The 14,514-nt window shown below is 37.0% G+C and overlaps 1 protein-coding gene across 7 annotated transcripts; it reads right to left on the bottom strand.

Annotated features, from left to right (window-relative positions):
* Positions 1 to 1,256: 1,256 nt before the first annotated feature.
* Positions 1,257 to 3,449, bottom strand: LOC131070908 (uncharacterized). 7 transcript variants are annotated; one of them, XM_058006583.2, is made up of 4 exons: positions 3,268 to 3,402; positions 3,092 to 3,172; positions 2,947 to 3,002; positions 1,257 to 2,178 (listed from the first exon to the last, which is right to left on the bottom strand). In XM_058006583.2, the coding sequence occupies exons 3-4, from the start codon at positions 2,964 to 2,966 to the stop codon at positions 1,638 to 1,640; spliced, it is 561 nt and encodes a 186-aa protein (XP_057862566.1). In that variant the 5' UTR covers positions 2,967 to 3,002; positions 3,092 to 3,172; positions 3,268 to 3,402; the 3' UTR covers positions 1,257 to 1,637. The 7 variants fall into 7 exon arrangements, 6 of the variants coding, with proteins under 6 accessions (XP_057862566.1, XP_057862567.1, XP_057862565.1 ...); XM_058006584.1 differs by lacking the exon at positions 3,092 to 3,172 and having other exon boundaries at positions 3,268 to 3,386; XM_058006582.1 differs by lacking the exon at positions 3,268 to 3,402 and having other exon boundaries at positions 3,092 to 3,261.
* Positions 3,450 to 14,514: the final 11,065 nt, after the last annotated feature.

Genomic DNA, 14,514 nt, shown 5'->3' with positions numbered 1-14,514 from the left:
TTACCCGATGAGATATGATTTTTGAGATATGGCTCAAAGTTGGAAATAGGATCTGGAAATAACTTTTAAATTTAGACTATGAAAGCATTTCATTTAGGTGCAGAAGCTGCTTTCAGGTAGGGCACATTGCATATGAATGTAAGGTGGAAAAGTCCAAATTTTCCAAAAATATTACATGCTGGAAAGGCACTCACGTCTCTATCTATCTGCCACACTTGTGGCTCCTGTATCATCAGATGCTTCTGGGGATTCTGAAACTGATGATTCTCTAGGCAGCCAGAAGACATGATCTCCTAAAATACAACATGCAAAGGTGAATTCGATACCAGCCCCCGCCCCCTTTGCCAACAAAAGTACTCTGATGTAGTTAGGGCTTCCCGGTCACAGGTTGATTGGTTTTTGAATAAAGAGGATGCAGCCAAGCAAAAGAAATATAAGGGCATGGAATGCAAGGATTCAGTACACTCTAAAGGAAAATTAGCTAACTCAAGCTTTCTGGTGGTAGCTTCCAATCCGATCAGGCGAAAGTTGCCTGCTCCATAGACCTTTATGATGGGCATGGAATGCAAGGATTCAGTACACTCTAAAGGAAAAATAGCTAACTCAGGCTTTCTGGTGGTAGCTTCCAATCCGATCAGGCGAAAGTCGCCTGCTCCATAGACCTTTATGATGCTCAATGCAGCATGGCCATCTAAATTGACTAAGGCAGAGGGATGGGGAATTGGAGCCGACATCCCAGACTCATTACCAGAAACTATCAATAAATCACTATCTGCTGCATATTTAAAATATGATGAAGTGGAGGATGCAACTAGATGGACAGAAATAAATAATAGGAAGATGAGTGCAAAAAATAATCTTTTGGTCATGTGGTTCTTCGATCTCAAAGAGAAAAGGCAGGATACATTGTTTGATAAATTATTCTGATGTTGCCTCCTCTGCCTAGATGGGGTTGGTTATGCAGGATCATAGTTATGTGTTTTATTATATATGTTTGTAGTTGAGATGGGACCCCACTTATAGAACCCCAACAATTTATTTATTAGATATAAAAAATTAAAATACTAATGTCTCACCAAGCTTAAAATCCGAAAGGAAAATTTAGGACAAGGTGCAAGCCTGCTTTCATAAGTTTTATGAGAAAAGTTGATAAAAATATTTTTTTGATGAGACTTTCTATGAAAAGCCAATACATCGAGTGATCATACAACCTCAAATGTACTCAATGCAAAAACAGGACCATGACAAACCTAACATGAAAAAACAATTTATATTAACATAAAATTGTACTCATCAGAGTTTAGACTTGGAAAATACAAAATAAAGTATAAAATCATCTAGGACATCTCCATCATTGTATCTTTTTGTTGATCTTAACAACTGCCATTCTTTTCAGGTAGGAACAGAACCAAAAGTTTTCAAAGGTAGGTAGTGCAAGGGCTGCAGGCTGCGAATGTTTTGACATTCACGGTATTGTAAACACCAGAATTGTGACACTTAAGGGAATCCTGCTCCTCATTACTTAAATCGTGGACATTGAAAAACACGCATCTTGATGTAGGTTACAATATTCTCCTCAAGTTTGGGAGTAGCAGTGCATCACATTTATGTCTGGCTTGTGGCTGAATTTCATTGCTCTAATGAGTAAAGGCATAAAAGACAGTAGAAATATAGATAATCAGGGCTGTTGAAACTAAACCAACCAGACTTATAGTCGCCCTTACAGTGGAGCTGTTCCCACAGGACAATACACCAAGCCTGATCTGTATAACATTGACCATTGACATCATCAAAAAAACACATCCCATTACAGATCCAATTGCAGAGGCAAGCATTCCAAGCCTCAACATCTTGTTGTTGATATGAGCCCGGAATGCATCATCAACTTGTTTGCTATTGATTAGCATGATTGCTAACTTCAAACCCTGTGCAATCAAACTTGAAAACAGAAATGCACTGAATGATGCCACCTCAAATATCAAAAGGTTCCTAGCAATATCCTCACCTGCATTACAGGTACCTGAGTCATCTAAGCTTCTCTGGCCGGGAGTTGCCAAAGATAACCCAACAAAAACTGCAACCGTGAACAAGGAATTGACATTGACAAGACCATCCAGAGCTGTAACATGTACAGTCGTTGTCCCTTTGTTCAGTATCTCCTCAATAGGCCCATCTGTGCTACACATAACAATAAAAAAATATTCTGTATTAACAAACGAGCAGTGAAGCTAAAATTGGCGCTCGGTACGAGCATTTAAATAAAACTGAAAGTATACCTATGCCGCACAATAAGCAGTGAGGAGTGATTTCGAGACAAGTATCCAGAAAAGAGATAACTAGGTCAGGAAAGGACAGAAACTTTGAAGGTAGGATTCTAAAGAAAATGACAGAAAACAGGATTGGCAAGAAACGGCGAACGAAAACAGCAGAAGCTTCTCGGAACTCCTGAATGGGTATTAAGATCACCGAACTCCTGGAAACGGTATTGAAAGTCTATCCAGCATTCTGAGATATTTAATGTCAAATTTCAATGCAGAACAATTCCAAAATCTTCTAGAAAGTGTTTGACGGCTTGTTGGCTGCTCTCTAGGAATTTGCAGAATTCACTAGGGTAGGACACCTAGAAGTTTGTTTGTCAGCCTTCAGGGAATGGTTCCCAGGAATCAAACTGTTTACGGGTGACAAAAGTAGATCAATAGGACTGATGTGCGTTTTCTAAGTACCAAACACCAAGAACTCACAATAAAAGGGATATCGCATATACCGTAACGAATCAAACGATGCTGTAACAATTTCAACAATCTAAATCATCAAATGCATAACCACCGGAATGATCTTAAAACCCCATACTAATATCTTGCACAAATAATGAATGAACCCGAAAAAATATCGCAAAAACCCATAAAAGAAAGGCAAATGTAAGGTGTTCAAGGCTTCAAATCTTACAAAAAAGAATGTCTTGCCATCAAACCAGGTTATTTCGAACTGCCAATATCCGCTGCCTGCAAAGTCAATTATTTAATCTGTTTCTGTTTTCAGATGGTCCTTCCCAATTATTTTTTTCACAGCAGAGCTGAACTTTAAAACTTACAAAAGCAAACCCAGGATCTAGTGGGGGATCACTCTATCAGACTCAATGGATGATGTCAGATTTAACTGAAGCTTCGTGTTCCTGTGTGAATGCATGTTCTTTCAATTGTCACGGAGATGAAATGTCTACAACATGTACCCAGTCCACATAATCATGACCAAAGTTTGAAACTTTACCTGGAGACTTGATGGGCATTGGTGCTCTGGAAAAGGCTGCGGTAGCCCACCTTTTTCCAAGACAGAAAATCAAAAAATTGAAGAGTTACGTATGAAGCAGAAATAGTCTGACGTGGGAGAAAAGTTATATACGTTCCAGAGAATTTGAAGTACATTGATGACATTTCTTCGCAAATAGTGCGTTTCCCTCTTCCCGTATTTTTATTCTTTAGGATGGCATGCTCAAAAAAACGTAGCAGTTGTTTATTGATGGATTTAATAATTTATAAAAAGTTTTCAAGAGGGTTAAACTTTGTTAAATGTAATTTTAAATGAATATTGGAATTATGTTTATGTGAAATTTGTAGAATGGATATCCTTAACATTATTTTGTATGTTTATATCTTTATTTAAATATTTAAAATTGGGTAAGTATACATACCAAGTTTGATGATCTAATGACCTATATGAATAAACTCCCTCTCAACTAGCTCCGAGTAAATGGAAGTGCTAAGTTAGTTCATAAGGCATTATTTGTTTGTTATTTTGTGTTAAGTAGTCATTTACAATGCATTTGTATTTTGTCAATGAAAATTTTATTTATGGTTTTTTATTAATATAATCATCTAGTTATTGAATTTGCAAATGCCTTAGTGACTTTGTTATTGGAAAAACTAGCAATTGTGTTTGTTACTTTTGCATATGTCATTTTTTGCGTGCATCATTTTTGTACTAATTATGGCTTAAGAGCTCTTAATCTATTTATAGTTGAATGTATCAGTTGTGCCTCCACAACTCACACCCCTTTTCTCATTTCGAAAAAAGGGGAGCTCCCATTTTTATTTTTTTTATCCACTTTTTTTTTCTTGCTCCTTGTTGTCTTTTCTGTCTCACTTCTCCCCCCTTTCTTTTGTGTATTTCCCTCTTTTCTATTTTCCTTCTTTTTCCCTTGTTCCTTTTTTTCTTTTCTTGTCTTTCTGTCTTTTAGAGGATTGGAGATTGAGCTTTCAATTTTCCTTTTCCCTTTTTGAGGATAGCAGGAAGCCCAAACCTCGACCCTCACTTTTGTTTTGTGTGAATTTCACTTGAGATTAGCAAGGATCAAGGATCTTATTATCCTCGACCCCCGCCTCTCTCTAGTCAAAGATTGGGGATCGATGATCCCGAGACCGCGATCCAAGCGACCCTCAAAATCCCCAACCCCTGATCTTTGTTGGTCCCACTTACCTTATGTTTGCATTTAATGAACCCTTCCATGCATATATAGCTTGTATCCTCTGTCGGACATTGGTTGATGTGTTGTCATTGATGTCAACATATTCTTCTATGTATTCTAGTGTTGCAGTTTGATTGGATGAGTTGGTTTAGCCTGTGTGTTGCAGATGAGCTGATGTAGATTAAAGGGTTTGTGGTATGTTGTCTATAGATGGTTTATTCCCATTTGCAAAGGTCCCTGTGATATTTTGATCGAGTTTTGAGATCAGATATTAAGACTTTTATTCAGTTGTCTGTGTTATTCGTTATTTTAGTTTTTGTTATGTATTGCTCTGAAATCACTATATCTTTAGTTGCTAATGTGTGGTATGTATTTTGGACATTGATGTGTGTCCTCAATTCGACTGGTTCAAGTTGACAGTCAGTTATGTTGATGCTCTTGAGCTCTGGTAGAGAGATGATGATGATTCTAGTGATCCGAGTTGTTGCGATTGTTGTGGTGCAATTCACGTTGCTTGTGGATGTCTCTAGGTCGTGTTCTATGTGTATTGGTGGTCCGCATTGATTATTGTGCGCGTTATTGAAGATTTTCTTTGTTCGATGATGTTCTTCGTGTTATGCGACATTCTTAGTGGTTGTAGTGTGTTGTGGATGATCGAGGCGTAATTGTTGGAGGTGTTGCGTGTTTGCAGTTTTAATTTGGGTCCAGACTATGTCTTGGCCAACATTGTTTTGGTATGCATGTATTGTTGTAGCTTGTGAGGTTATTATTTTGTTATTTGTATTGAGGGTTTAGCCGACCTTGAAATAGAGGTTGATGACTTGTATAAATAAATGTAATAATCATGTAAGATGTGTTGGCAACAACAATGAAGGAAAAATTAAAGGGGGGTGAATCAGTTTTCACCGGATCTTACAATTTAAGCACAACTTCATATCTGATCAATTGCAGCAAGAACAAAGATAAGCACAATAACAACAACACACACAACACCAAGATTTTGACATGGAAAACACAGTTAAGGGAAAAACCACGGTGGGAACCTACCCACAATAAAATGGTACTCTACAATAGTATGTGTAAATATTACAATGGGGAATGCACATGTATTCAAGCACACTGCCTAGAGCTCACTGCTCACAAACAAGGAGGGCTACAACCTTGAGGAAGGCTCACTTCCTTACAAAGATCGGACAAGAATTACATGAACTAAAAAAATAGCATCTCCAAATGCCTGATGACAGTTCCGGTTAAGCACATATGTCTGCCCTGCAACACTCTCTACTCTAGACTTCTCACCGAAAGATGAATTCACTTGTTCGCACATACACCACTCTCTGATAATGCAGACACAATGTCGATATCCCAGTTACATGAATATGACACCTATTTATACAAATCATCAACCTTGACTATAAGGTCGCCTCAACCCTTAAGACCTAATTACAAAATTACATCACACGATACATAGATCAACCATCGAACCAATACAATGCCATGATGACATAGAATGGACCCAAATCAAATCCACAAACACATAGAACCGCCAAAAATATCGCCAAGATCATTTGCAACACTCTACACCATCGAAAATGTTGTAGAACACGAAGAACATCACCAGACCCATAGGGTCCTCAATAACATGCACAATGATCAATGTGAACAAGTAAAACAAATAGCACACGATTAAGAAACACCAACAAGCATGTTAGAACCATCTGCAATAGTTGCACCAACACCACTTAATCAAAACTTTATCAATCAACACACTAATACTCAAGAACACTCAACAGCAGCAACTGGGACTAGAAAGATAACTTGTGAAGCACCAAATCATGAACCATCTGAATTGAAGACACACATGAACATACCAAAAACTCTCCCAAATCCCCAACTCAAGATACAATCATTCTGGAGCACAACGGATCAAATACCAGAACACTACAACACTAAACATTGAAAAACCAATCCTCATACCAGAATCCATAACTCGATCAAATCACCACATAGCATCATGAAACCAACACTAAATCAACTAGAGATACTTCATTACTAAATTCACAAATCCACACTAGCACATTTGTAGCATACCAACTGAAAAAACCAAAGCAACTCTCTGCAATAAAGTATTGCAAAGAAGACTGTGTGCTTAACTAGAACTGTACTCGGGCATATGGAGATGCTATTTTCATAGTTCATGTAATCCGGATTGTTGTTTGAATGCTTTTGTAAGTCAATGAGACTTCCCGTAAGGCAGCGAGCCTTCCCTAAAGGTTGTAGCATTTATGGGTTTCTTATTTTGAGCAGTGATCTCCAAGTAGTGTGCCTGAATGCATGTGCATTCCCCATTGTAATATGTCATTTACTCCTAACACAATATTATCTCATTGTGGGTAGGTTCCCACAATGGTTTTTCCCTTGACCGGGTTTTCCATGTCAAAAATATCTATGTTATGTGTGTTATTGATGTGGTGTTGTTTCAAGCTTTAACTGTTAATTATCAGATCTGATTTGTGGTTTAAGTTGTAGTAAGTTTTTGTGCAAACTGATTCACCCCCCCTCTCAGCTTGTTGCATTGGTGCCAACAATTGGTATCAGAACTAGATCCTCTAGAAGAAGCTTGACTGCTTGAGGAGATATGGGATGATAACCTTTGCTTTCAAGAAGGATAGTCTAAGATTTGATAGAACAATTTACACTCTCTGGAAAAGCTAGATGCAATGTCATTTGAGATGCATTGGAGAATAGTACTAGAAGATTGCTAAGAATATATATATTGTTTCTGAGAATGGTCCTACTACTCCGGATGAAATAAAGGAAGCAAAATACAATACTAGAGCTAAGGAAGCATTGTTGAGTGCCTTGTCAGATTCTAAGATAACTAATGTGATGGACTTAGAGACTGCTCGTGAGATCTGGATAAAGTTGGAGACCTTGCATGAAGGTGATATTAATGTGAAGATTGATAAGTTGTGGAGCTTGAAGGGTAAATATGAGAACTTGAAGATGGGTGAAGATGAGAACATTACTTCTTTTATGTAGAAAGTGAATGAGTTTGTGTGTGAAATCAGATGTGTCGGTGGAGTATTAGAAGAATTTGAGATTGTTGTTAAAGTGTTGAGATCCTTGCCTCTTGCTTACAAACATAAATTTGTTTCTATTGATGAGATTTGGACTATGACAAATGTGACAAAAGACATGTTGATCGGTAAGCTTGCAACTTTTGAGCTAAGTGAATTTGGAGACTCTCTTCCTAAGATTGAATCTGCATTCAAAGCTATTGTTTCTAGGAAGCAAAGATATGATCCGAGAGAAAGTTCTACAAGAGTATCTAGATATGAGAAAGAGATGAAAGAGATGGAAGATGAAGAAAGAGAGCTTGAGGAGCTTGAAGCATTTATTGCTAGAAGATTGCCTAAAAGTGTCAGTAAGTATGAAGGAAAGTTACCTCTTAAATGTTTTTCATGCAATAAGATAGAACATTTTGCATCAAGGTGTCTGGAAAGAGATAGAAATCCTAAGAAGTCATTTAAGCCATATAAGCTTAAATATCATAAGAAGTGTTATTGTGTTGCTAATGAAAGTGTAACAAATGATGAGTCGGATAAGGGAAATTCAGAAGATGAATTTGTGTTCATTGCTATCAAGGAAGATGATCATGTAACTACATATTCTACAAGCTGCATTAATGAGGAGAAAGTTTGACCTGCCAAAGTTGAGGAGAAAGATGAATGGGTTAATTGATAGTGGTTTCTCTCATCATATGACAAGTGATAAGAGTAAATTTGTAAACTTGAAAATGTATGATGGTGGTATAGTAAGATTTGGTGATAACAAAGCTTGTGTAATCTGTGGTAGAGGTTCTATTTCTCTTGACGATGAGCACAATACTGATGTGTTGTATGTTGAAGGTTTAAAGCATAATCTTTTGAGCATTGGTTAGATGGTTGATAAGGGATATAACTTGCAATTCAAGAATCGCATATGTGAGATCTTGAGTAGCTTTGGAACTAAGATTGCATTAAGAACAAAGACTAAAGGTAATATCTTTCACTTGAATGCTGGTGGTAAGAGTTGTTTGATTTCTCAGATTGATGAAAGTTGGTTACAACATAGAAGGATGTGTCATGTAAATTTTGATTGCATGGTTAAGATAAGTTCTACTCAAGCAGTGAGAGATCTGCTAAAGTTAATAAAGCCTTCTAATCTAGTATGTAAGGAATGCTAATTAGGGAAGCCAATAAGAGTTACTTATAAGAGCAAACAATATAATTCTAATGGATTGTTGGATCTTGTGCATATTGATCTATGTGGTCCTTCTAGAGTGAGAAGCTTTCAGGGTGACAGGTATTTCATGTTGTTGATTGATAATTATTCAAGAATGATGTGGGTTATCTTCTTAAGGGAGAATTCAAAAGCGTTGGAGAAGTTCAAGATTTTAAAAGCTAGAGTTAAAACTAAGACTGGATTGAAGCTAAAGTGTTTGAGATCTGACAGTGGTGGAGAATTCACTTTTGGTGAGATCAATACATATTGTGAAGAGCATGGAGTTAAGTGACAGTTAACTATTCCTAGGACACCACAACAAAATGGTGTTGTGGAAAGAAAGAATAGAACAATTCAAGAAGCTATTGGAACCATGATGATTGAAGGTAATGTTCTACATATGTTTTGGAGAGAAGCTGTGAATACTACAGTATACACTCTTAACAAGGTAAATGTCAAAGGTGATATTGGTAAGACACCTTACGAGTTATGGTTTGGTCATGCTCCTACTATTAGATATTTTAGAATTTTTGGTAGTAAATACTACATCAAAAGAGATGAAGATCTTGGAAAGTTTGATGCTAAATGTGATGAAGGAATCTTTCTTGGTTATTCTTCTAAAATTAAGGCCTACCGGTGTTATGATAAAAGATTGAGAAAGATGGTTGAAAGTGCTAATTTGAAGGTTGATGAGGGTAATGTGAGACAGATTAAATATTGTGGATATAGTTAGGATGCTAGTTTATTTAGCAAGTCTTCTCCTAGTCATCACACCTTTATTCTTGTCACCAATAATTTGATTTTCTGAATAATTCAACCTTACATACCTGGGGTTTTTAGGATTTTCTTGAATTTCGGGCTCTTGAACTCTTTCTTTTGCATTAGCATCTACACCTTCATTCTCGGGCTTTTTCAGAGCAATCTGAACTTGAATTTGGGTCTGCACTTGCCAATCATAAGGAATCTCATGTTACTTCTATAAAAAGGATTTTTAGCTTATTTGAAAGGGACAGTTGATTTCGGTTTGTGGTATTCTAATAATGATGACTTTACCTTGAGTTCTTTTACAAATGTTGATGGGGTTGGTGATTTTGATGACTGAAAAAGTACTATTGATGGTGCATTATTTTTGGGTAAGAAGTTGGTCTCTTGGGCAAGTAAGAAGCAGATTGCTATTTATTTATCTACTACAAAGGCTAAATACATTGTTGCTACTAGAAATTGTACTCAGGTAATTTGGATGAAGTAGATGTTGAAGGATATAGGAATTATTTATGATGAGCCTATTGCTATATATTGTGATAATTCAAGTGCTATCAATATTTCAAAGAATTGGGTGTTGCATTCCAAAACAAAGCATATCAATCAAGTTCCATTTCTTGAGAGAGAAGGTGAATGAGAAAGAAGTCAAATTGGAGTATGTATCTACAAAGGAACAAATTGTAGATATCTTTATGAAGCCTTTTCCTAAAGATACTTTTGAGTATCTCAAAGATAAGTTAAGGGGATTGCCCCTTGCATCAGTTCATTGAACTTCACGGAGATATTTTATGATCTAGTTTGATGAGTGAGGTTGCCACTCAAGGGGAGTAGTTAGTGTTGGTGTTCAATGTTGGTTTAGATGTACAGCTTTGTGAAGCTAATTCAAAGGGGAGGGAATCCTTATTTGTAATTGATGTCAAAGGGGGAGAGAAGCATGTGAAAAAATCTTTGGGAGAGTAGAGCATTTTGAGATTTAAGATTTCAGTTGTTTGTCTAAGGGGGAGTTGATCCTTATGATTTTGAGGGAGATTGTTATGAGTTTATTTCTTTCTTTGCATTGATTGTTTTTCACATTCATATGTTGCCATCAATGCCAAAGGGGGAGATTGTTGGACATTGGTTGATGTGTTGTCATTGATGTCAACATATTCTCGTGTATTCCAGTGTTGCAGTTTGATTAGATGAGTTGGTTTAGCCTGTGTGTTGCAAATGAGTTGATATGGATTAAAGGGTTTGTAGATGGGTTATTCCCATTTGTAGAGGTATGCATGATGTTTTGATCAAGTTTTGAGATCTGGTATTAAGAATGTTATTCAGTTGTTCATGTTATTTGGTATTTTAGTTTATGCTTCGTATTGCTCCAGAATTGTTATATCTTTAGTTGTGGATGTGTGGTATGTATTATGGACATTGATGTGTATCCTCAGTTTGACTGGTTTATGATTTGGAAATCCACAAGCAAAAATTTCAAGTTGACAGTCAGTAATGTTGATGTTCTTGAGCTCTGGTAGAGAGATGATGATGATGATTCTAGTGATCTGAGTTGTTGTGGTGCAATTCACGTTGCTTGTGAATGTCTCTAGATCGTGTTCTATGCGTAGTGGTGGTCTGCATTGATTATTGTGCATTTATTGAAGATTTTCTTTGTCTGGTGATGTTCTTCGTGCTATGCGACATTCTTGGTGGTTGTAGTGTGTTGCGGATGATCGAGGCGTAATTGTTGGAGGTGTTGTGTGTTTGCGGTATTGATTGGGTCTAGAATATGTCTTAGCCAACATTGTTTTAGTCTGCATGTATTGATGTAACATGTGAGGCTACTATTTTGTTATTTGTATTGAGGATTTAGCTAACCTTGAAATAGAGGTTGATGACTTGTATAAATAAATGTAATAATCATGTAAGATGTATGTCTGCGATCTTTGAGATTGTGTATGATCGAGTTGTATGTGAGAACAAGAGATTTGAGCTTTTGAAAGTGTGAAGGAGAGAAGAGAAGTGTTGTAGAGAAAACTATGTGCTTAACCAGAACTATGCTCAAGCATATGGAGATGCTATTTTCACAGTTCATGTAATCTGGATTGTTGTCTGAATACTTTTGTAAGTCAGTGAGATTTCTTGTAAGGCAGTGGGCCTTCCCTAAAGGTTGTAGCCTTTCTGGGTTTCTTATTTTGAGCAGTGAGCTCTAGGCAGTATGCTTGAATGCATGTGCATTCCCCATTGTAATATTTCATTTACTCCTAATAGGGTATTATCTCATTGTGGGTAGGTTCCCACTATGGTTTTTTCCTTAACTGGGTTTTCCACATCAAAATCTTTGTGTTATGCGTGTTATTGATGTGGTGTTGTTTCATGCTTTAACTGTTAATTATCATATCTGATTTATGGTTTAAGTTGTAGTAAGTACCCCCCCTCTCAATTTGCTACATCGTTGCCAACATCTTCACCCTTTTGTTCATTTTCACTTGAGCTTCCTTTGCGTTTCTTTGAGATTTTGCAGTGCTTTTGTGCAGTGTTTGATCTTTCAATGTGACTTTGGGAGCGTTAAGAGCATGGTGGTAGATTTGAGTATTGTTACTGAGGTCGGTTTTTCTTTCCTTCTTTTTTCCCTCTTCATTTCTTTTGCTTTTGTTTTGTGTTTGGGTTTCTTTGAACCTCGTCAATCCACCTATCCCTTTAGGATTGTGTTAGGGATTTTGTTTTGAGTTTGCCCCGCAGCCCTAGTGAGATTGGGTGTGTACCCTAGTTCTTTTAATGTTGGTTCATTTGTTTTTATTTTAAGGTTTAGTTTTTTTACCTTGCCTTAGTCAAAGTTTGCAAATCATTGTAGTGGATTGATACCCAAATTGGGGATCGATGAAATCCGAAGGGCTCCCGAGCTAGGGTTTCCTTTCCTTATTTTCTCACGTTGAGATTTTATTTTTTTGTTCCGCATGATCCTTTTCGAGGATCACGGATTGAACAACCCCAATCCCCAACAAGATGATCCTCAATAGATCAGGGATTGGGGATGTCACCTTCCTCGATCCTTAATACTTTTGGTTACAGGGATCAGGGATGGTGATATCTGTGACCCCCACCCTTGCCACTATATGATGTAACTGAGGATCAAGGGTGATGACTTCCCCAACCCCCCAAAAGTTCCAAAGGCTTATTTTAAAATGGGGATTGGGGGTGTCATGATCCCTAACCCCCAAATGTTTGCAATATGTTAAACTTGCACATGGTTTCAATAAGGTGTTTTCACCATTAGAGTAGTTATTGTGTTTTTTTCTTTCTAGATTCAACAATAAGGCTCCTAATATCAAATTTTTTTTTGTAGATTTGATGATGTCTAAATCAAGGGTGGTTAGAATGAAGTATAAGTTTGATTCTTACCTTCCTCCAACCAAGCTACATTTGGTGGACAAAGATGTTACAGATCCAGACACAGGACATGTGGATCTGAATGAATTCCTACAGAGGATGACTAGGTCAGATGGGAGAACCACTTGGGCCACTTCATTGGTTTGATTGAGATTGGTTCAAGCAGCAGGGTTTATAGTAGCTTTTCAATCTCTTGATTTGATAATGGCTTGCACTTATAACCCTGATGAAAGAAGGGTCTATGGCCCACTTGATAATGTGATCCTAGATATCTCCCCTAACGTTATTGAAGATGTGTTTCATATTCACAAGTTTGATTCATATGCACATGTTACAGTTACACGAGGAGAACAATACTATCATGAAGAAAAGGACCCCATGAGCTATACTAATGATAATTTGATGGAGAAGATAAAGAAGCCAAGCCAGCTGGAACAAATAAAGATTCTTCATAGAGCCTACTTTCACTTAGAAGCTAGAGACTATGTCACTCTCCTCAGTAGAATGACATTACTACCAGATGTAAAGGATTTTTTCCCTTGGATGTTGTTGTTCATCAAGATTGTTTGAATACATTGATTGGGGAAGAATGATCAGTGATAATTTGGATGAGCAGTTGTAAAGAGAAGAGAGATCCAAAGTTTTATATGACCTCATATGTAACTTACAATAACTTGAAATGCAAGCCACTTATCTCGGATTGAGGAGAGAGGGTTCTCTTGCAAATACACCAATATATCATCATTACCCTCAACTTCAACTAGATAAAAGCAGGAAAAATCATCGTATTGTCAATGATTTCTTTTCGTTTGAAGTAATCAAATCAATTGAGGGAGACTTTAGTAAAAGGTTATCTCCTAAAGCCAACAAGGAAATCCACCAATTTTTTCACTCAGTTTAAGACTTTCACTTATGTAAGGGTCATCGGTTGCACCATACCACCATACAAGTTACCTCGACACCCTTGCGATAAATTATTTGTGTTGGAATTGTGTAGACAAATAGTAGATGCCCATAGGTTAGTGAAGAGCAAACATAAGTCATGTTTTTAGCTTCTAGTAAGTGTATGAGCACACTCGTGTTCAGATATGAAGATTGCTAAAAATATAGAAGTAGAGTTACTTGATTTCTCTTTGGACTTGTAGAGGATTGATCATGATAAGTTTGATCCAATGGGCACATTATGTAAATTCGTGGGTTCTATAATGGTGTGAATTTGGAAATTAGGGCTTCAATGTTAAAACCAAAAGCAATCCCAAATTGACCATTATATTAAGAAAGAGGGATGAACCTAATAGATCTAGCCTCAAACCTACTAAGGAAGGGTTGAGAATTCTAATTAGTTTTGCTTGGAGTTAGGTTTTGACTTTCTCTTTCCTAGGGGTTGAATTGGATTGATTGAAATTAGGGTAAAATAGGTGATAATTGAAGTATTTTGATATAAATAGTAAGCTACAAATGTCCCACGAAGCCACCAACCTAGATCTGGGCAAAATAAGATGTCTAGAATATGTTCTCAAAAGTTTGGCTTGTTTTTTTGAGACCAAGTAGTATCAATTCACCATGGTCCTCTGAATTTTCTGTCATCCAAAGCTAAACTTGTTTGTCTCTGTGAACTTTGTCGATCCTCCTAAGTACAAGTCCACGTATGTTTCCTACAC

This window comes from Cryptomeria japonica, chromosome 1 (assembly GCF_030272615.1).
Source record: "Cryptomeria japonica chromosome 1, Sugi_1.0, whole genome shotgun sequence".
NCBI lineage: Eukaryota > Viridiplantae > Streptophyta > Pinopsida > Cupressales > Cupressaceae > Cryptomeria > Cryptomeria japonica.
The sequence above is the reverse complement of the archived record's forward strand: the minus strand, read 5'-3'. Positions and strand labels throughout refer to the sequence as shown.